The following is a 23,607-nucleotide window of genomic DNA, read 5'->3' on the forward strand; positions in this document are numbered from 1 at the left end:
ACCAAAAACCTACTGGACCTAATAAGTAAATTTGGAAAAACAGCAGAGTTCACAGTCAATATTCAGAAATCAAAGGCCTCTTTATACACCAACATTGAAAGATCAGAATCACAAATCAGGAAAAATTCCCATTTGCTATAGCAACAAGAAAAATAAAGTACCTAGGAATAAACCTTACCAAGGAGGTAAAAGACCTGTACTCAGAAAAATACACAACACTGAAAAAGTAATTAAGGAAGACACACATAAATGGAAGCATATATCATGTTCATGGACTGGAAGAATTAACATCATCAAAATATGCATACTAACCATTAACAGACTCAACGCAATCCCTACTAAAATGCCAATGACATATTTCACAGATATAGAACAAACATTTCACAAATTTGTATGGAACCATAAATGAATCCAAATAGCCTCAGCAATTTGGAGAAAGAAGAACAAAGCAGGAGGTATCACAATACTAGAAATAAAACTATACTACAAGGCCACTGTAATCAAAACAGTCTGATACTGGCATAAGAACAGACACACAGACCAATGAAACAGAATAGAGAACCCAGAAATAAACCCAAGTCTCTATGGTCACTTAATATTCGACAAAGAGGGCAGAAGTATAAAATGGAGTGAAAATAACCTCTTCGAGAAATGATGTTGGGAGATCTGGACAGTTACATTTAAAAAAGTGAAACTCAATCACCAACTTAAACCACACATGAAAATAAATTCAAGGTGGATTAAAGACTTAAATATAAGCTGCAACACCATAAAAGTCTTAGAGGAGAACACAGGTAAGAAAATCTCAGATATTCCACATAACAATATTTTCACTGATATGTCCTTTAGGGCAAAGGAAATAAAAGAAAGAATAAATAAATGGGACCTCATCAAAATAAAACCTTCTGCATGGCTAAAGAAAACAGTCTTCAAATGAAAAGGGAACCAACGGTATGGGAAAACATATTTGCAAATGACACCTTGGACAAGGCTTTCATCTCCAAAATATATAAAGAACTCACACGACCCCACTCCAGGAAGACAAACAACCCAATTAAAAAATGGGTAAAGGACTTGAACAGACACTTCCCCAAGAAGGACATACAGAGGGCCCAGAGATATATGAAAAGATCCTCAACATCACTAGCCATCAGAGAGTTGCAAATTAAAACCACAATGAGATACCACTTTACACCGGTCAGAATGGCCATCATAAACAAATCAACAAACAACAAGTATTGGAGAGGGTATGGAGAAAAGGGAACCCTAATACATTGTTGGTGGGAATGCAGACTGGTGCAGGCCCTCTGGAAAACAGTTTGGAATATCCTCAGAAACCTAAAAATGGAACTGCCTTTTGACCCAGTAATCCCACTGCTGTGATTACATCCAAGAATCCTGAAACACCAATCCAAAAGAACCCATTACCCCAGTGTTCATAGTAGCACAATTTATAGTAGCCAAGTGCTGGAAGCAACCAAAGTGCCCATCAGTAAATGAGTGGATCAAAAAACTGTGGTACATTTACACAATGGAATACTACAGAGCAAAAAGAAAGAAAGAACTACCCTTCGTGACAGCATGGGTGGAACTGGAGAGCAATATTATGCTAAGTGAAATAAGCCAGGCAGTAGAAGACCAATACCACATAATCTCACCTATAAGTGGAACCTAATCAACAAAACAAACAAGCAAGTGAAATACCACCATAGACACTGAAATAAAGAACAAACTGATAGTAACCAGAGTGGACAGTAGTGGGAGATAATGGGAGAATGAAGGAGAAGGGTTGTCAAGGAACATGTTTAAAGGACCCATGGACAAAGCCAAAGGGTAGTAGGATTGAGGGTGGCAGGTGGGGGTGGGTGGGGCCAGGGATAGTGGTGGTGGGAAAATGGAGGCAACTGTATTTGAACAACAATAAATAATGATTAAAAAAAGACTTGAAACTATACTGAGATATTTTTAATTTTTTTATGATCCAGGCACTTTCTTGTTTTACTTCACTTTTATTTTTTACACCATTACAAATGTCCCCATTTTTCCTCCTTTGCCCACCTCTTCCCCACCCCACCTCCTGCTTCCCTCTGCCCACTGACCCTGCTGTCTGTGTCAATGGCTTATGCATGTGTTCTTTGGCAAATCGTGTTACCTTCTTTCATCAAGTACTCCACTCCTCAGTGCCCTCTGTCAGCTGTCAGTCTGTTCTGTGTATCCATGCCTCTGTTTCTATTTTGTTCATCAGTTAATTTTTTTCATTATATTCCACATATAGTTTGAGATTATGTGGTATTTGTCTTTCACTGACTGGCTTATTTCACTTAGCCTAATAATCTCCAAGCCTATTCATACTGTCACAAAAGATAAGAGTTCCTTATTTTTTACAGTGTGTAGTATTCCTTTGTGTAAATATAGCACAAGTTTTCTATCTACTCATCTACTGACGGACACTTGGGCTGTTTCCAGATCTTGGCTATTGTAAATAATGCTGCTATGAACATAAGAGTGCATATATTCTTTCAAGTTGTTGTTTTAGAATTCTTAGGATATAATTCCATAAGTGGTATTGCTGTGTCAAAGGCAGTTCCATTTTTAATTTTTTGAGGAAATTCTATACTGTTTTCCACAGCGGCTGCATCAGAGCTGGATCCAAATAGTTTCACAAGTGGCATATCAAAGGGAGATCTCAACAGACACAGAACCCTGTGAGTCAAGTTCCACTTCCTGTGGTCAGCACCTGACCATAGATTTTACACTGTGGTTGGGGTCGAACCTCACAGTTAGCCAGCCGGAGAGTCAACCCCATGCATGAAGAGACCAATAGTAATCAAAACTCAATTGCAACAAGAGTGCTGACATAACCCACACAAGGAATATTCCAGGGCACCCAGCTCAGATGATCAAGGAGACTGAGCCACTGGGTCGAAAAGGAAACCTATTACATAAGGCCACCCTACCAAGGCTTGGAGACCTAACAGATATATTTAATACACAGAAATAAACACCAACAGGCAGCAGCAAAAATGAGGAAACAAGAATCATGCCCCAAATGAAAGAACAGGGGAAATCTCCAGAGAAAGATCTAAATGAAATGGAGGCAAGAAATTTACCATATTTCAAAAATATGGTTATAAGGATACTCAAGGAACTTAGTGAGAACTTCAAGGAACTCAGTGAGAGCATGAGAAGGCACAGGGAAATCATAAAGAATAAGCAGTTGGAAATGAGGAATATAATACCTGAAGTAAATAATAGACTAAATGGAATAAACAGTGGTTTGGATGAAGCAGAGGAATGAATCAGCAATCTAGACAAAAAGTAGCAGAAAACCCCCAAAGCATCAAAGAGAAAAAAGAATTTTAGAGCTTCTAGTCAAGTGGAGGCATAGAAACACACCTCGCCTCCTTGCACAACTATAGCAAAAAAATACAACTACACTACAAAACAAATATCACCCAGAATTGTCAGAAAATCAAGCTGTGTGGAATTCCAATAAACAAGAATTTAAGAAGCCACATTAATCCAGATGGGTAGGAAGGGCAGTGACATGAAAGAGGCACAGAGAGGTTGAGAGGCGCAGAGAGAAGCAGAGTGTGCAGAGAGGTGTGGAGATGGGAATGAGCAGTTCCACACACATGTGTGGTGTATAAAATCAGGAGGGACACCTCAGGAGCGAGGGATCACAGTCCTGGACCACACCACCCAGCCCAGGTTTCCAGTACCAGGAAGATAGGTCCCCATAACTCCTGGCTGTAAAAGCCAGTGGGAGTAAGGATGGAAGAAGAAACTGGGATTCTCAAGAGAATCCTCTTAAAGGGCCCACAACAGACTTAGGACTCATGAAAATTCACCCTCTTCGGGATTCAGGGCCAGGGCAACAGCTGGAAGGGCATCAGTGGCATACTGGGAGAAATTGAAGTGACTGGCAACAGAGCGAGTGCTGGGAGACAGCTTCCTCCCAGGCAAAACTCCAGAGATTAGGCAGCCACACAGGCCCCTCTCAGAGCCCTTCCCCACACACAGCAACAGAGTGGTGACACAGGTTGCTGCATCCTGGTGATTAGCTAAGGCTCTGCCCCATCCAACTTCCCAGTGTGCTTTACTAAAATAGGCCATGCTACTAAGACAGGGAGTCAAAGCAGCCCTTCCTAATACACAGAAACAAACAGCAAGGGTGCCACAGTGAGGAGATGATAAAATATGGCCTAAATGAAAAAACAAAGCAACATGAGAAGAAAGACAATAAAGATCATAGCAGAAATAAACAAAATAGTCTAAAAATATAACACAAATGATAATAAAACCAAGAGCAGGTTCTGTGAAAAGGTTAACAGGATTGACAAGCCTTTAACCAGAATCATTAAGAAATAAAGAGAGGAATCAAGTAAATAAAATCAGAAATGGAAGAAGAGAAATAACAATTAACACCACAGTAATACAAAACATTGTAAGAAAATATGAACAACTATATGCCAACAAGTTGGACTATCTGTATGAAATGGATAAATTCCTAGAGACATACACTCTTACAAAACTGAATCAGGAAGAATCAGAAAATCTGAATAGACTGATAACAATGAAATTGAAGCAGTAATAAAAAAGATTCCCAAGAAGTAAAAGTCCTGGATTGGATGGCTTTACAAGTGAATTTTACCAAACATTCAAGGAAGAACTAACACTTATCCTCCTCAAACTATTCCAGAAAATTCAAGAGGAGGGAAGACTCCCAAAATCTATTACAAGACCAGCATTATCCTAAATCCAAAACCATATAAAGACACTACAAAAAATGAAAATCATAGGCAAAGATCCTTGATGAACAAAGATGCTAAAATTCTGAACAAAATATTAGCACTGGGTCCAGCAAAACATTAAAAAGATCATATACTATGATCAAGCGGAATTTATTCCAGGGATGCAAGGTTAGTACAATATCCACAAATCAATAAATGTGATATACCACATAAACAAAATGAAAAATAAGAATCACATGATTGTATCAATAGATTCAGAAAAAGTTTCTGATAAAACCCAGCCCCCATTTATGACAAAAACTCTCAGCAGAGGGGGAATAGAGGGAACATACTTCAACATGATAAAGGCCATATATGACAAACCCACAGCCAATATCATATTCAAAAGCAAAAACTAAAAGTGTTTCCCTTAAGATCAGGAACAAGACAGAAATGTCCGCTTTCACATCTCTCACACAACATAATACTGGAAGTTCTAGCCAGGCAATTAGACAAGAAGAAAAAATAAAAGGCATCCAAATTGAAAAGGAAGGGTAAAACTGTCTTTATTTGCAGATGACACGATAGTGCACAGACAGAACCCTAAAGATTCTACCTATAAAGTAGCAAGACACACATTAATATCCAGATGAGTTACATTTTTATACACCAATAATGAACCATCAGAAAGAGAAACTAAGGAAACAATCCATTTACAATTGCATCAAACAAAATAATTTACCTAGAAATTAATTTAACCAACGATGTAAAAGACCTGTACTGGGAAAATTATAAGACACTCCAGAAAGAAATTGAAGAAGATACAAATAAATGGAAGTATATAATACATTCATGTATAAAATGAATTAACATCATTAAAATATCCATACTACCCAAAGCAATCTATAGATTCAGCCCGATTCCTCTCAAGATACCAATGGCTTATTTCACAGAACTAGAAAAATATTCCAAAAATTAATACAGAACCACAAAAGACTGTGAATAGCCACAGTAATCTTCAGAAAGAATATAGTTGGAGGAGTCATGCCCCCTGATATCAATCCGTACTACAAAGCCATAGTAATAAAAACAGCATGATCCTGGAATAAAAGCAGACATATAGACCAACGAAACAGAATAGAGAGCCCAGAAATAAACTCACGCCTTTATGGTCAATTAATATTCTTTAAAGGAGGCAAGAACATACAATAGGGCAAAGACAAGATTGTCTTTATTGAATAGATTTCAATAAATGGTGCTGGGAAAATTGGATGGATACATGCAAAAAAGTGACTCTGGACCACCTCCTTATACCATACACAAGAATAAACTCAAAAATGGATTAAAGACTTAAATATAAGACACAAAACCATAAAAACCCTAGAATAAAACACAGGCAGTAAAATCTCAGACATTACTCATAGCAATATGTTTTCTGATATATCTCCTTGGCCAAGGGAAACAAAAGAAAAAATAAACAAATGGGACTATATCAAACTAAAAAGGTTTTGCACAGCAAAGAAAAACCATCAACAAAATAAACCAATCCTTCTGGTCAAGATGGCAGCATAGGTAAACATGGCCCACCTCCTTGCACAACCACATTAAAATTACAACTAAACTATACAACCATCATTCAGAACTGCTGGAAACTGAGATGAATAGAAGTAATACAATGAAGGGATTAAAGAAGAAATTACAGCAGAGGGAAAGAAGGAGCTTATACCCTTTGCAACAGCATGGATGAAACTGGAGAGCATTATGCTAAGTGAAATAAGCCAGGAAGTGAGGGACAAATACCATATGATCTCACCTTTAACTGGAACATAAGCAATAGAAGGAAAAAGCAAACAAAATATAACCAGAGACATTGAAGTTAAGAACAATCTAATAATAGCCAGGGCGGGGTTGGGGGGTGGGGGCGGGGACAGTGGGTAGAGGGGATTACAGGAACTACTATAAAGGACACATGGACAAAACCAAGGGGGAGGGTGGAGAGGGGGGAGGGAGGTGCGTTCACATGGGGTGGGGTGGAGGGATGGGGAGAAAAGGCATACAACTGTAATTGAATAACAATAAAAAAAAAAAAATTACATCAAGGCTGGTAGGAGGGGAGGGGACTTGGAACTGACTGGACCCACGCCATGTATGGTGGATAAAAATAGGAAGGGATATCTTAGGAGTGAAAGGTCCCAGGCCCACACCAGGCCCCCCAGCCCAGGGTTCCAGTGCCAGAAAGATAAGTCTCCATAACTTCTGGCTGTAAAACCCAGTGGGATTGAGGCTGTGAAAGACAGAAATTGCTGGAATCACAGGCAGTCCCTCTTAAAGGGCCCATGCACAGACTTACTTGGACTCACTCCCTATGAGATGCAGAGCCAAAACAGCAGATCAAAAGGCATCAGAGATAAACCGGGAGGAAATGAATCGTCCAGCATCAGGACAAGAGCTGCGGGCCAGCTTTCTCCCAGACAGAAGTGCTGGCAGAAATCATTGATCCTTTTCAGAGCCCTCCCCCAACGGACCCACAGAGCTGGCAGGCAGGTGCTATATCTGAGACTCCATTAATCTAGTTCACACTGTTTGCCCCCACCCTGGTGATTCCCTGAGGTCCTGCTGCATCCAATTTTCAGGCTCTTCCAAGTTGTTTCCTGTGGCTTTTCCATATGAATGGCTTGTCTTGGCCCATGCTTCATGTTTTCCTAAGTTCTCTAAAACAAGCGGCCTCTTAGCAAGAGGTACAGCCCCATACCTCTTGCTAAGTTGCCCAGGTCCGAATCTAGTAGCAGCTGGCCTTTGTTCACAGCTTGGTCTCTCTTGGGTACCTCCAAGCCCAGCACAAGTAGTAGCCATCTGCAGATCACTTTGTAGCTAATGCTGTGTGACCCTGGGCAGAACAGGGATGGTGGCTGACCTTGGATGTGCCAACAGCAATCAAGGCCCAACTAAAAAGGGAAAATGTACACAGCCCACACAGTGGGTGCACCTTGAGTACCCAGCTTGGGTACAGGGGAGGCTGTGCCAGTGGACTCTACAGGACACCTACTACATAAAGCCACTTTATCAAGCTTGGGAGACATATTAACTCTACTTAACACATAAAAACAAACACAGAGAGGCTGCGAAAATGAGGAGACAAAGAAATATGGCCCAAATGAAGTAACAGAACAAAACTCCAGAAAAAGAACTAAACAAAATGGAGAAAAGCAATCTATCAGATGCATACTTCAAAACACAGGTTTTCATAATGCTCCAGGAACTCATTGGGTATGTCAACAGCATAAAAAAGACCCAGGCAAAAATGAAGGTTGCATTAAGTGAAATAAGGAAAAATCTACAGAAAATCAACAGTGGATGGAATGGAGCCAAGAATCAAAATAACGATTTGAAACACATGGAAGGAAAAAGTATTCAATCAGAACAGCAGGACAAAAAAAAAAAAAACAAAACAAAAAAAACAAGGATAGGTTTAGGAACTTCTGGGACATCTTTTAACATACCAAATCCAAATCACAGGAGTACCAGGAGGAGAAGAGGAAGAGCAAGAAATTGAAAACTTATTTGAAAAAAATAATGAAAGAAAGCTTACCTAATTTGGTGAAGGAAATAAACATACAAGTCTAGGAAGCACAGAAAGTACCCAACAAGAAGGACCCAAATAGGAGCACACCAAGATGCATCGTAATTAAAATGCCAAAGGATAAAGATAAAGAGAGACTCTAAAAAGCAGCAAGATAAAAACACATAGTTACCGAAAAGGAGTTCCCATAAGACTGTAGATTTCTCAAAAGAAAATTTGCAGGCTAGAAGGGACTGGCAAGAAGTATTCAAAGTGATGAAAGGCCAGGACCTAAAACCTAGATTACTCTATCAGCAAAGCTATCATTTAGAATTGAAGGGCAGATAAAATTCTTTCCAGACAAGGTAAAGCTCAAGGAGTTTATCCTCACCAAACCATTATTATGAGGAGGCAGGCTAATGAGGCCCCTCTCTGTGGGTGTGCCCCCACATCACCACCCCATTTGGGATTTGGATTTTTTGTGTGTTTCCATCTTGCTTTTCTATGTGTCCAACTGCTTCCAGTTGAGGGTCTGTGAAGGCCAGTTCCAGATGCACATGGAGTGGGAGTCCATGCCAGGGCACACTGAGATACCAAATTTCCCAGCAGGCTTTGGGACAAGCTGGGGGTAGGGGAGAAACCTGGGTAGTAAGGGAAATTGAGCCCAAAGAGATTCCAGTTTCTTATGCTCCCTTATCTCTGCTGATCAGTTTGAGAGCTTTACAAAAGATTTCAGGCAGCTTTAACAAAAGTAATTTTTTGGAGGTGAGGGGGTAGGGAGGATGGAGGGAAGTGCTGGGAAGGAAGTCCCCTGGGGTAAGGCCAGGCCAAAGTCCCCAGATATTTTAGGCAGCATAAGAGACTGGATTTCCCAGGACCCAGGGGTCCACTGAGGAAACTGAGGCACATACAGAACAATGGAGTTCTGAGTAGTTGAGGCAAAGCCAAACCCACTTTCATATTTGTCCCTTCTCCCCAACCAGGTACTACACAGGGAATCCCACCAGGAGGCCCTTCTTTAGACCAGCCCCACCAAGGAGCCCTAGGACCAACAGATAATATACCAGATGCCATAAAAACCTATTTTAGGAAAAAAAAAAGAGAGAAAAAATGGCAATAAATATGTACCTATAAATAATCATTTTAAATGTAAATGGCTTAAATGCTCCAGTCAAAAGACATAAAGTAGCTTAATGGAAACAAGACCCATATATATTCTGTCTACAAGAGACCTACATGAGAACAAAAGATACATACAGACTGACAGTATTACTAAGGATGGAAAAAGAGATTTCATGAAAATGAAAAAAAGCTGGGTAGCAATAGTTGTATTAGACAAAATAGACTTTAAAACAAAGACAATAACAATAGACAAAAAAGAATATTACATAATGATAAAAGGAGCAATCCAATAAGAGGATATAACCCTTGTAAATATTTATGCACCTAATATAGGACAACCTAAATATATAAGGTAAATCTTGATGGGCATAAAGGGAGAGATTGACAGAAATACAATCACAGCAGGGGATTTTACCACCCCATTGACATCAATGGATAGATATTCTAGACATAAAATCAACAAACAGTGGCCCCCCAAAAAGCTAAAGGAGTTTATCATCATCAAACCAGTATTATATGAAATGTTAAAGGGCCTTAAGAAGATGAAGAAAATAAAAAATATGTACAATAAAGTAGCGATAAATACATACCAACAACATTGAATCTAAGAAACAAACAAACAAGCAGAACAGAAACAGAGCACGTTGATCATTGGCAGATGGGAGGGGGTCAGGAAGATGGGTGAAAAAGGTGAAGGGAAGACTTCCGCTAAGATGGAGGCATAGGTAGATACACTTTGCCTCCTCACACAACCGAAAGGACAATAACCAATTTAAAAACAAAAAATAACCAGAACTTCCAGAAAATTGAACTGTATGGAAGTCCGACAAGGAGTTAAAGAAGAAACATTCATCCAGATAAGTAGGAGGGGCGGAGACAGGCAACAGGGGCAGAGAGGACTCACAGTAAGGCGGCAGCTGGAGCACTGGGGCAAGGGAGGTGGTGGCTGGCAGACCAGGCAAGGCAGCTGCTGGTGGAGTGCAAGGCCCCTCATTAGTGTGCGGATAAACTGGGAGGAACAACCTCAGAGCAAGGCAGACTGCACAACCTACGGTTCCAGTGCGGGGAAATAAAGCCTCAAAACCTCTGACTGAAAAAATCTGTGGGGGTTGCGGTGGCAGGAGAAACTCCAGCCTCACAGGAGAGTTTGCTGGAGAGACCCACAGGGTCCTAGAATGTACAGAAAAACACTCCCCCGGGAATCAGCACCACAAGGGCCCCATTTGCTTGTGGGTGGCAGGGGAAGTGACTGAAAGCCAGCCAAGAGTCAAGCAAGTGGCATTGTTCCCTCTCGGACCCCGCTTCCACATACAGTGCTACAACTCAGTGACCTGAGTTGACATACCCTGCCAAATAACTAAGGCTCCACCCCTTACTACGTAACAGGTGCACTGAGACAAAAAAAATATGGCCCAAATGAAAGAATAGATCAAAGCTCCAGAAAAAATACAACTAAGCAATGAAGAGATAGCTAACCTATCATATGCAGAGTTCAAAACACTGGTAATCAGGATGCTCACAGAAATGGTTGAATATTGTTGCAACATAGAGGAAAAAGTGAAGGCTATGAAAAGTGAAATAAAGGAAAATGTACAGGGAACGAACAGTGACGAGAAGGAAACTGGAACTCAAATCAACAGTTTGGAGCATAAGGAAGAAATAAACATTCAACCAGAAAAGAATGAAGAAACAAGAATTTGAAAAAATGAGGAGAGGCTTAGGAACCTCCAGGACATCTTTAAACGATCCAACATCTGAATCATAGGGGTGCCAGAAGGAGAAAAGGAAGAGCAAGAAATTGAGAACTTATTTGAAAACATAATGCAGGAGAACTTCCCCAATCTGGCAAAGGAAATAGACTTCCAGGAAGCCCAGGAAGCTCAGAGAGTCCCAAAGAATTTGGAACCAAGGAAGCACACACCAAGGCACATCATAATACATTGCCCAAGATTAAAGATAAGGAGAGAATCTTAAAAGCAGCAAGAGAAAAGTAGACAGTTACCTACCAAGGAGTTCCCATAACACTATCAGCTGATTTCTCAAAAGAAACCTTACAGGCAAGAAGGGGATGGAAAGAAGTATTTGAAGTCATGAAAGGCAAGGACCTACATCCAAGATAATTCTATCCAGCATTTAGAATGGGAGGGCAGATACAGTGCTTCCCAGATAAGGTCAAGTTAAAGCAGCTCATCATCACCAAGCCCTTATATGGAATGTGAAAGGGAGTTACTAAGAAAAAGAAGATCAAAAATAGTAACAGTAAAATGACAACAAACTCACAACTATCAACAACTGAACCTAAAAAAACAAAAACAAAATCTTAAATGAACTAAGCAAACAACTAGAACAGGAACAGATTCACAGAAATAGTGATCACATGGAGGGTTATCAGCGAGGAGGGGGAGGGGGTAGAATGGGGGAAAAGGTACAGAGAAAAAGTAGCATAAATGGTAGGTAGAAAATAGACAGGGGGAGGTTAAGAATAGTATAGGAAATGAAGAAGGCAAAGAACTTATATGTATGACCCATAGACATGACCTAAGGTGGGGGAATGATGGTGGGAGGGGGTTACAGGGTGGAGGGGAATAAAGGAGAGGAAAAATATGGGGCAACTGTAATAGCATAATCAATAAAATATATTTAAAAAAGAAAAAGGTGAAGGGTTTTAGAATTCACAGTTATAAATTGGTAGTTACAGAATAGTCATGGGGATGTAAAGTACAGCATAGGGAATAGAGCAGCCAAAAAACATATATGCAGGACACATGGAAACAGACAATCATGTGGGATTGCCTGAGGGAGTGGTGGTGGCTGGGTAATGGGGAACAAACGGGGAAAATTTGAGACAATTATAATTGCATATACAATAAACTATAATTAAAAATAAAAATAAATGGAGAGCCATTCCATGTTAAAAAATAAATAAACCAACAGCCCACTGAAATGAAGAACAAATTCATCCAAGATACATCTGACAATGGATTAATATCCAAAATTTGTAAAGCAACACAATTCAACACCAAAAAACCAAATAATCCAATTGAAAAATGGGTCAGGCCTGAACAGACATTTCTCCAAAGAGGACATAGAGATAGATGGCCAATCTACTTATGAAAAGATGCTCATTGTCACTAATCATCAGGGAAATGCAAATTAAAACCACAATGATATATCACCTCACACCTGTCAGAAGCTGTCATCTATAAATCAACAAACAATAACTGTTAGTGAGGATGTAAAGAAAAGGGAATCCTTGTGCATTCTTGGTGGGAATGCGGATTGGTGCAACCTCTGTGGAAAACAGTACAGAGTTCCCTCAACAAGTTAAAAATGGAACTGCATTGTGACCCAGTGATTCCACTTTTGGCAATATATCCAAAGAAACCTGAATCACTAATTCTAAAGAACACATATGCATCCTTATGTTCACAGCAGCATTATTTACAATAGCCAAGATTTGGAAGCAGCCCAAAGTGCTCATCAGTACACTAGTGGATAAAAAAAACTGTGGGACATTACACAATGGAATACTACCCAACTTGAAAAATAAAATCTAACTTTTGCAATAGCATGAATGGACCTGGAGAGTACTATGCTAATGAAAATAAGTCAGTCAGAAAAAGACAAATACCATATGATTTCACTTATATGTGTAATCTAATAAATAAAACAAATAAAATAGAAAGAGTCACAGATACAGAGAACAGAGTGACACCTCCCATTGGTGGCAGGGGAGATTGGAGGGCTGGGTGAAAAAAATGATGGAAATAAGTAAAAAAAAAAAAACCTCACAGACACAGACAACAGTATGGGGTTACCAGAGGGAAAAAGTCGGGGGAGGTGAAAAGGGCAAAGTGGGGATAAATAGTGACAGAATTGACTTGACTTTGGGTGGTAAACACACAATATACAGATGTTATTATAGAACTGTACACTTGAAACATATAATTGTATTAACCAATGTCACCCCAATAAATTCAACAAAAAAAATTTTTAAGTGAACACAAAATAAAGATAATTTCAAATAAAACCCAAGAGAACTCATTGTTATGAGGCACAATAAAAGAAATACTAAAGAAAGCTCTTCAAGTACAGAGAAAATCATTCTACATAGAAGCATTGCAATACAGAAAAGAATAAGGAGCAAAGGTAAAATAAACAAATAGGTCATTTTAAATAAATCTTTACAATATAATATAAATTAATGCTCTGTGGGGATTAATGTAAATGGAATTAAGATACACGACAACAGCAGAAAAAAGGGGGTGACGCATAAAAGGAATTAAAATGTTTTTAAAACTGCTACAGCCCTGGCTGGTGTGGCTCAGTGGATTAAGCACCGGCCTGTGAACCAAAAGTTTGCCAGTAGGATTCCGTGTCAGGGCACATGCCTGGGTTGCTGGCCAGGTCCCCAGTAGGGGGCACATGAGAGGCAACCACACATTGATGTTTCTCTCCCTCTTTTTCCTTGCCTTCCCCTCTGCCTAAAAATAAATAAATAAACCCTTGAAAAAAAAGACTGCTATAATATTAGGAAAGGTATAAAGGAATTAATTTAAGGACAATGTAGTAAGTATAGAATGCATATGTTAATCTCTTACAGCAACCACAAGAACAAAAATAAAGGTATGCATAACTACATGCTAAAAAGACAAAAGCTGAAACAAAAATATTTGATTAATCCAAAAAAGGCAGGAGAGAAAACAAAAAAAGAAAATGTTGAACAAATAAAAGAAATTAGGAAAATGATAAATTTAAACCCAAATATGTAAGAAAATTATTTAAATGTAGATAGATAAAATACATCAATTAAAATACAAAGATGTGCCTTATCCACATTTGAGGAGGGAGGCTGTGTGAGGAGTCCGATCTGGGTATAGAGGGAATCCACTTACAGATTAGCCTAATGCCTATTGTTGGAGTCCAAGAGACTTGAGAAAAGTATACATGCAGAGGAGCAGCCTAGTATGTACTGGGCAAAGCTACCATGAATCTATCATATCTCTACCATCTTCTACTACTGAAAGTGGGTGCTGAGCTAGAGGTGCCACCCAAAATCCTAAAGCCCCCACAGCTATTGCGTGGGTGATAAGGGAACCAGAGCAGGCCCTTGAGAGCTACTTCGCATATCTGAAGAACTTGGCCAGTGTTTTAGTAATGTTAAAAGCTGTGCCTACTCAGAACCAGAGAGATGGATGTGCCTGTAAGAGTGGCTTGGAGGGACCACACAAAACTGGACTAACAATAGCAGCTGAGAAAGGCAGAAGAAATCTACCTACTGGCAGGTGTAACCCAATGTGGGAGGAGTTGGAAATGGGGTTACAGAGGAAAATTTGCACCAGGATTTAAACCCATGCAGTTTAACCATGGGTTTGGAAGTGGAGAGGGAGCTCACTCTTGATCCTGCGGCTGGGGAAGGAGAAGCCTCTTGACCATGTTGCAGCAGTGCAGTGTCTTGGCCACAGAGTTTGAAAGAATGCAGAAGGGCTCCCAATGGCCCACCATGAGGAAGTGACACACGGTTTTATATTAAAAATGGGAGGGAGCCTAGCCAAGCTATGGACTTCTATTTTCTTTTTCTGAGATATGGTACCCCAGACTGGCCTGGTTTGGCAAGAGGAGACAAGACTGTGTGAGTATTTGTTGGTGTTTTAAAGGGAATTTGGGATTTAATGGCAACATTCTGACACTATTCTGAACCTGTATAACTTTTGAATAAATAGTTCCTTTCCTTTTTACCAAACTCTGGCATTGAGAGGCACAGTTTTTATTGGTGGCAGGCAAAAAGAAACCATAGTGATAGCACCTAGTTCCGGGGGGCAGGGGTTTCTGTAACACTACCATTCTAATCAAAACTACTATCATCTTCTATTGTAACAAATGAAATAGGCTACTAATTGGTCTCCTTACTGCCCATCTTGCCCCTACTCGATCTATTCTCCAATGTAATAATTATAAGACAAATCAACTCGTGTCATTCCTCTTCTCAAAAATCTCCAATGGATTTCTACCCACTTAAAAGTCCCATGCCTTCCTCTATATTATACACACACTTACATGTTATAGCCCTTGCCTGACTTTCTGACTTCATCTCGTTATTCTACTTTTCACTTACCTTTTGAATAATCATCCTCAGCATCCTGGCATTCTTGCTGTTCCTCAAACATACAGGGCTTCTGTCACCCAATCCAAGGCCTTGGTATTTGGTGTTCTCTCTATCAGGACTGCTCTTGATCTAGATATTCCTATGGCCTGACCTCTTTTTTTATGTCACCACTCATATATCACCTGCTCAAAAAGCCAATTTCTATTCCCTTGTCTTCTCACTTTTTTTTTTGATGAAGCCCAATATCTTTATTATATAATGGTAATAATATAATGTTCTGTTTTTATGAGTGTTTTTTTAAAATCGCGGGTTGTTGACATAGTTATGTTGACATATATTAAGTGACATAAAATATTATATTATTATATTCTCACTTTTCTTAATAATACTGTCACTACCTAGTAATATTTATTCATTTACTAGTTTATGTAATGTTCTTCTTCCTATTAAAATGTAAGCAACATGACTCCTGGGACCTATCGCTCCTGTTCACAATTATTCCACTAGTGTCTATAGTATAGAGCACTCAAGAACTTGGTGAATGAATAATAACTATATTTTTAGGAAATGAAAGATATAAATCAAATAATCAAAATACAAGTTGTAAAGAAATTGGATTGTATATAGATAGATATTGCTATGGACTGAATTGTGTCCTTCCCCAAAATTCACACATGGAAACCCTAACACCCAATGTAACTGTAGTTGGAGATAGTGCTTTTACACTGTAACTGAAGTTAAATAAAGTCATAAGAATAAACTCCTAATCAGATATAACTGGTGGTCTTATAAGAGGAAGACAGAATTACACTGATTAAATTTTTGATATTAAACCAAGCTTGCATTTCTGGGATAAACCCTACTGGATCATTATTTTTATATCTGCTGAATCTGATTTGGTAATATTTTGTTAAAATTTTTATATCTATGTTCATAAAGGATATGGATTTGTGACTTTTGTTTTTTGGTAATATCTTTGTATAAGAGTTATGCTGTCTCATAAAATGAGTTGGAAGTTGGTCTTTCCTTTTCTACAGAAATGTGTGTGATACTGCTTTAATTTCTTTTTTTTTAATTATTATTTTTTAATATATTTATTGATTATGCTATTACAGTTGTCCCATTTCCCCCCCCACTCCACTCCATCCTGCCCACCCCCCTCCCTCCCACATTCCCCCCCTATAGTTCATGTCCATAGGTCATACTTATAAGTTCTTTGGCTTCTACATTTCCTACACTATTTTTACCCTCCCCGTGTCTATTTTCCACCTATCATCTATGCTACTTATTCTCTGTACCTTTACCCCCCTCTCCCCCTCCCACTCCCCTATTGACAATCCTCATGTTCTAGTTGTTTGCCTAGTTTGCTCTCGTTTTTGTTTTATGTGTGGCCGTTAATAACTGTCAGTTTGCTGTCATTTTTACTGTTCCTATTTTTGATCTTCTTTTTCTTAGGTAACTCCCTTTAACATTTCATATAATAAGGGCTTGGTGATGATGAGCTTCTTTAACTTGACCTTATCTGAGAAGCACTTTATCTTCCCTTCCATTCTAAGTGATAGCTTTGCTGGATACAGTAATCTTGGATGTAGGTCCTTGCGTTTAATCTTGGGTAATGTAATTATGATGTGCCTTGGCGTGTTCCTCCTTGGGTCCAGCTTCTTTGGGACTCTCTGAGCTTCCTGGACTTCCCGGAAGTCTATTTCCTTTGCCAGATTAGGGAAGTTCTCCTTCATTATTTGTTCAAATAAGTTTTCAATTTTTTGTTCTTCCTCTTCTCCTTCTGGCACCCCTATAATTCGGATGTTGGAACGTTTCAAGGCGTCCGGGAGGTTCCTAAGCCTCTCCTCATTTTTCCAAGTTCTTGTTTCTTCATTCTTTTCTGGTTGGATGTTTGTTTCTCCTTCTGGTCCACACCATTGATTTGAGTCCCAGTTTCCTTCTCATCACTATTGGTTCCCTGTACATTTTCCTTTGTTTCTCTTAGCATAGGCTTCATTTTTTCATCTGTTTTTCGAATAGATTCAACCAAGTCTGTGAGCATATTGATAACCAGTGCTTTGAACTGTGCATCCAATAGGTTGGCTAGCTCTTCGTCGCTTAGTTGTATTTTTTCTGGAGCTTTGAAGTGTTCTGTCATTTGGGCCATTTTTTTTTTTGTTTGTCTGTCTTGGCGCGTCTGTTACTTTAAGGGGCGGAGCCTTAGGTGTTCACCGGGGAGGGGTAATGCTGAACGCTGCGCTGTGACGCTGTACGTGGGGGAGGGGCCGAGTGGGAGCAATGGCGCCCGCCTCACTCTCCTCCAGATTTCAGTCTTTCACTCCGATACCCACAATCAAACTGGGCCACTCTGGTGCTGGTTCCCGAGTAAGTGGGCCTGTGCACACTCTAGGCCCCTGTGGGTCTCTCCAACAACCTCTCCTATGAGGCTGGGAGTCTCTCCTGCTGCCGCCCCAAGCCCCACGGGCGTTTTCAATCAGAGGTTTGAGGCTTTATTTCCCTGAGCTGGAGCCCTGGGTTACGCGGTCTGCTTCGCTGCCCGCAGTTCGTCCGGTTTATCTGTGGGCGAATGTGGTGCCGCGGGGTGTTACCCGCCACTCTGCCTGCCCCACTCTCCGCCACTCTGAGTCCGGCCCTCTGGGTTTATCTGTGCAAATGTGGGGCCGCAGGGTCTGCTAGTGCTCAGATTGCCTGCGCCATTTGTCCCACACTCTGCCAGTCTCAGTCCCGCCACAGCCACGCGAGTCCTCTCCACCCCAGTGCCCATCTCTGCCCCTCCTACCAGTCTGGATGAATGTTTATTTTCTATTTCCTTGGTGTTGGTCCCCCTTGCTGTTTGATTTTCTGTCAGTTCTGGTTGTGCGAGGAGGCGCAGTGTGTCTACCTACGCCGCCATCTTGGTTCTCTCACCTGCAGCTTGTTTTTAATTTACTGTGGCTCCGAACACCACCACCATTTCCTTGTCCGCCATGAGAACGGGAGCAGAAAACGCGGTCCTCTCAACGAGGACCGCGGCCAGCGTTACCACCTCACCGTGGCCTGGATGGAAACGCTCCCGGAAATTGAAGGCGATACTGCTTTAATTTCTTAAATATTTAATAGAATTCACCAGTGAAATTGTCAGGGCCTGGCATTTTCTTTATGGAAATATTTCCACAAAGGAATATGTGGGAATAACTAATTCAATTCCTTTAACAGATATAAAGTTTTTCATATGTTCTTTTTATCTTGTGTCAGTTCTAGTAAGTTATATTTTTCAAGGAATTTTTCAATTTCATTTAAATCTGTCAAATTTACTAGCATAAAGTTATTCATGGTATTATCTCATTCTTTTAATGGCTAGAGGATTTGAACCAAAAACCTCTCTTCCATTCCTGACAGTAATTTATGTTATCTTTTCCTCTTGATTAGTCAAGCTCGCTATTTAACATCTTTGTTGATCTTTGTAAGAAATTCACTTTGGCTTTATTAATTTTCTCTACTTTTTTTATTTTGTTGATTTCAGCTTTTATATTTATTATTTTTACTTCTACTAAGAATAGTTCTCTTTGAAATGGGAGAGAAATATGAGAAACAAGAAAAAGAGAGGTGTAATAACTCAAGAGACAAGAAAAAGAGAGGTGTAACAAAGTTTCTTTGTTAGTCTAGGCTTAAAAGATTTTAATTTGCTTCTGAGGACTCAGGCTTTTCCTCTACAAGCCATGGAGAAATCCACAAAAACAACAAAAGGTTGTGCCTTTAGCCTAACCTGCTTGGCTATTACCTGAAATAATGACTTCCCCATGTCTGCTAAGCCTCACTCACCAAGGTAGTATCTTCCTGTCCTTTCCCTCACAACCCTTCCTGGCTCCTTTCCTTCATCCAATAATGTAATCACATCTAGTTTAGAAATGAAGAGTCCTGCTTAATAGAAAAATATGACATGAAATTATGAGTCCAAATGTCCTTAGATTCAGATTTGGTTAAATATATAATTAACTCTAGACCAAAATGGTATTTTATCAAGTCTAAGAGCAAAGAAATGCAGGAAGTTGAAGGATACATTAAGATAACCTCAGAACCCCAAGAATAGACACCAAATAGTTAAGAATAGGTCTAACATGATTTAAACTCACACAGGCTCTGTTGAGTGGCAGTCTTGTGTAATGATTCAGTAACAAAATCTGGCTTCAGACTTCCTGGGTTCAAATACTACTTTTGTTGCTGTGTTACCTTTGTGCTTAAGTTTTCTCATCAGAAATGAGAATAAAAATAGTGTATTTCTCATAGAGTTGGGAGAATTAATTAATGATATACAATGCTTAGAATAGTTATATATGTACATATACATATAATATGTGTGTTTTGCTATGAGGAGAATGAGAGGCTTCCTGTGACATTCTCATATCCTTTTCAGAATACTCATTGAATGTTACAAGGAAAAGTCCTTAGATTTTTAACTTTCAACTACAAAGTAGGTAGAATTAAGTGTCTGTTATAAGAAACAGAATGCATGTAAATATTTAACTGAGCATTAAATGAACTTTGTGGATCCATCTCATATTATAAAAGTTCAATAGGCTCTGATTTTTAGAGAGATTCAGAACCCATTTCTCTAGGTATTCTCCTTACAGGTGGATTAGAAATGAGTGTTAGCCCTGACTGGGTGGCTCAGTGGACTGAATATCAGCCTGCAAACTGAAAGATCACTGGTTTGATTCCCAGTCTGGGCACATACCTCGGTTGCCAGCCAGGTTCCCAGCTGGGGGCATGCAAGAGGTAGCCTGTTGATGTTTCTCTTGTACATCAGTGTTTCTACCTCTCTTTCTCCCTCCTTCCCCTCTCTCTAAAAAGAAATAAAATCTTTTTTAAAAAACGAGTGTTAAGTGTCTACATTAATTTTGAGCTCAAATACAATGTGAAATCTGGTTTCTAACAACCCAGAATTCAAATACATCCCCATGGATATTAAAGAAACAAGGGAAGTACAAAACCTGAAGAAAATCTGAAGGACCTAGCATGACAAGAGTGATGAAGTATTAAATGGAGGGGCCTATTTCCCACCTAACAAAGCTTGCACCATTCCTTTGGAACAGAGAGACAAAATTTATCTAGTTTCTCAAGGCACAGTCCAGAAATTGACAGTAGAGAATGCCAGTATAATTTGGAATAAATAAACTTACCTAGTGAAATAAAGTTGCTATAATTCTCCCACATTACATTCCTATATAAGTCTCTCTGAGCTGCGTCCAGAAATTCCCATTCTTCCTGTGAGAAGTCTATGGCTACATCCCCAAATGTCACTGAATCCTGAAAAAAAAAAAAAAAACCACCTCATGTATTATTTGTGAAAATAAATAAAATCTTTTTTAAATGGAAAGCTATGATATCAAGGATTTCACTGCAGAGAACTAGCCACATAGCAGCAAATATGTTAGGGCTGAAAACTTAAGACATGCATAGGAGACAGAAAATTAGTATCCCTCAAGCAGAGTACTACATCTCTTGAATAATCCTGTGGCTATAGATAAGACTAAATTTTAACCACATATATCTGGAAATGAATAATATAACCCTAAAAAGTCCCAACAAAACAGTGCACACAGCCTTCTGTAAGCTGTATCTCCACCACAAATTCTAAAGAAATATGAAGTCTTCTACCTTTTTTTTCTCTGAATAATCATGAAAAACTATTGATAACAATTTCTCCTGAATATATTAGAAAATCTCTAAGAACACAGACTCAAGTTCATCATAAGTCAAATTATATATAATCATTTTCCCTGTTATGACCAATTTTTTAGTAAACTTTAAAAATTTTGGTACATGGTAGTCCACATTTTAAATATATAAAATTCAATCATTTTTCTGTTTAGATGTTTTAATTCAACACAATTTCAAAAGTCTTCCTCAAATATCACAGTCTATATTATCTAATACTTATTTATGCAACTGGATAACTTTCTTATTCCTTATCATCCATTGCCCCTCACTGACTACCTTTCCTCATTCCTGAGTTGAGGATACCGAATTGTGAAGATATCACTCTGGACCAGTGGTTTTCAATGAGAAGTGATTTTACTACCCAGAAAACACCTGGCCATGTCTGGAGAAAATTTTGATTCACAAGTGAGGGGAGGAGGTATAAGTGTTACATGCATCTAATCGGTAGAGGACAGGGATAACTTTAGATATCCTACAATGCAGAGGACACTTCCCTAGAATAAAAGATTATCTGGCTCACAAAATGAATAGTTCCCAAAAACCCTGCTCTAGACCAGCACATCCCATAAAACTACACAATTCTTGAGGCTTCTATTTGCAGTCCTGTTCTGATCACTCCTATTCATCCACTGGAAAAGAGAGGAATCCCTTGTCCTAGATAGTGTGAGATGGCTGAATACCTGACATCAGATAGATGGGGGATTGCCAGTAGTTTCTTAGTCACACACTCACAGCCCAGAGGAGGAGGACGCCAAATGTCATATAGGACCACACAGGGGTTACATTCAGGAATGAAGTGACTAAACAAAGTTTATGAGAGGTAGTAAAAAGAGGGTGAGGTGTTCCTTGGTTCCTGCAGAAAGATGTGATGAGCTTGTTTGAATAATTCTGCAGCCTGGCAGGGGAATAAAACTCATACGTTAAGGACTAGGAGGGGTGCTGATGGGGCTGATATGGGAACTAGCCAGGCAGGGAGTTTTTTCTGCTGAATGGCAGATATATCTTATGAGATCAGAGCTTGTGGTTAGGCCTTTGGAGACTTGATAAAGATATCAAGGCAGTACAATCATAAAAGCCTCACATACCATAAGATCTCAACACATGCAGAGACTGAGTCCAGCCAATGTAAACCCCATTTTATGTACTGGGGAGACTGAGGTCTGTGGAGAAGTTTGGAGTTTTGCCTATAGCAGTCAAATAGGATCAAATTCTCTTTCATCAAAACATAAATCTTCAAGGAAAGTTCAAAACTGAGATCTCCTGCTTAATATCAATAATCCATTTTAACACTACATTATTGACTAGGTACCTATTTTCCCATCACTTTAAATCAAAGAATTAGATTGCATAACACATCAATTTCAGCCCCTCACCTATTTTCCTATTCCTCTCAGTTTAGAATTATAGTACACAGGGGTCAGTACAGGGGTACTTTGGCTTTAGTATTTTCACTGTCTTTTTTTATGGAACTCATTTTTCTCACTTGATTTTTTCTTTCTCCATAGTTTTCTTGACAATTTTTCCAAATTTTTAGGAACTCATTTTATACTTGGCAAAAACAAGAGGCACATGTGAAGTACACTATTAAAATGCATTTCTAACAAGAACATTATGGCAGGAGTGGTTCATATTATGATGCTCTGATGTCTTCTTTATTAATCAGCAGCACCAGATATACATACTCCCTTTAATAATACTCGCACGCATTTCAAAATATCTGCAGATGGTTCTGATAGCCCATCAATTGTATCTGGAATAAAACAAGACTTCCTGCACATTGCTTTTTGTTTAAAAATGTTGCACTGAACTTTACAATGTCACATATATAAAGTTTTAAAAATAGGCAAAATTAATTTATGATATTTTACATCAAGATAGAGGTTACATTTGGATTGGACAGGTATGGAGTAGCTAAAAGGGGGGCATCTGAAGTGCTAGAAATATTCTCTTTCTTGACCTGAAGGCTGGAGGCATAAATATACTCAATTTTTAAAAACTCATTTAGTTATACACTTATGACTTGTGCACTTTTCTCTATGTACACTATCAATAAAAAGTTTAAAAACTTTTTTAAAATGTCAAATTATGTGTTGGGGATGTAAATTTTTTCTACATAAAACGAGACTAAAAATCATTGTACTCAGAGAAATATATTTTCTCTGAAGTTTAAGTATTACAATCAAAAGCTTGTTCAGTTGGAAAGTGTCAATAGGGGGAATATTCTGCACAAAATGCATGAATTTTTATCAAGCTTTTGTTCCTTCATAGTTCTTGACAGATTTTGTAGATAGGAGATGGCCTACATAAATGGGGAAAAAAAGAAAGAGTGCATGGAGAGGATACTGGGCTATTTGTCCCCAACACTCACAGGAATGAGAGAAACT

At 39.1% G+C, this 23,607-nt stretch overlaps 1 protein-coding gene across 1 annotated transcript in view; it reads right to left on the reverse strand.

Moving 5' to 3' along the window:
* LOC112320147 (zinc finger protein 420) overlaps nt 1–23,607 on the reverse strand; it is a 109,020-nt gene that overhangs the window by 12,496 nt on the left and 72,917 nt on the right. Inside the window, exon 8 of the mRNA XM_045185566.3 lies at nt 20,683–20,809. Coding sequence (XP_045041501.2) covers nt 20,683–20,809 — 127 coding nt within the window. The remainder of the gene's footprint in view (nt 1–20,682; nt 20,810–23,607) is intronic.

The sequence above is a fragment of the Desmodus rotundus genome, chromosome 12 (genome assembly GCF_022682495.2).
Source record: "Desmodus rotundus isolate HL8 chromosome 12, HLdesRot8A.1, whole genome shotgun sequence".
NCBI classification, from domain to species: Eukaryota; Metazoa; Chordata; class Mammalia; order Chiroptera; family Phyllostomidae; genus Desmodus; species Desmodus rotundus.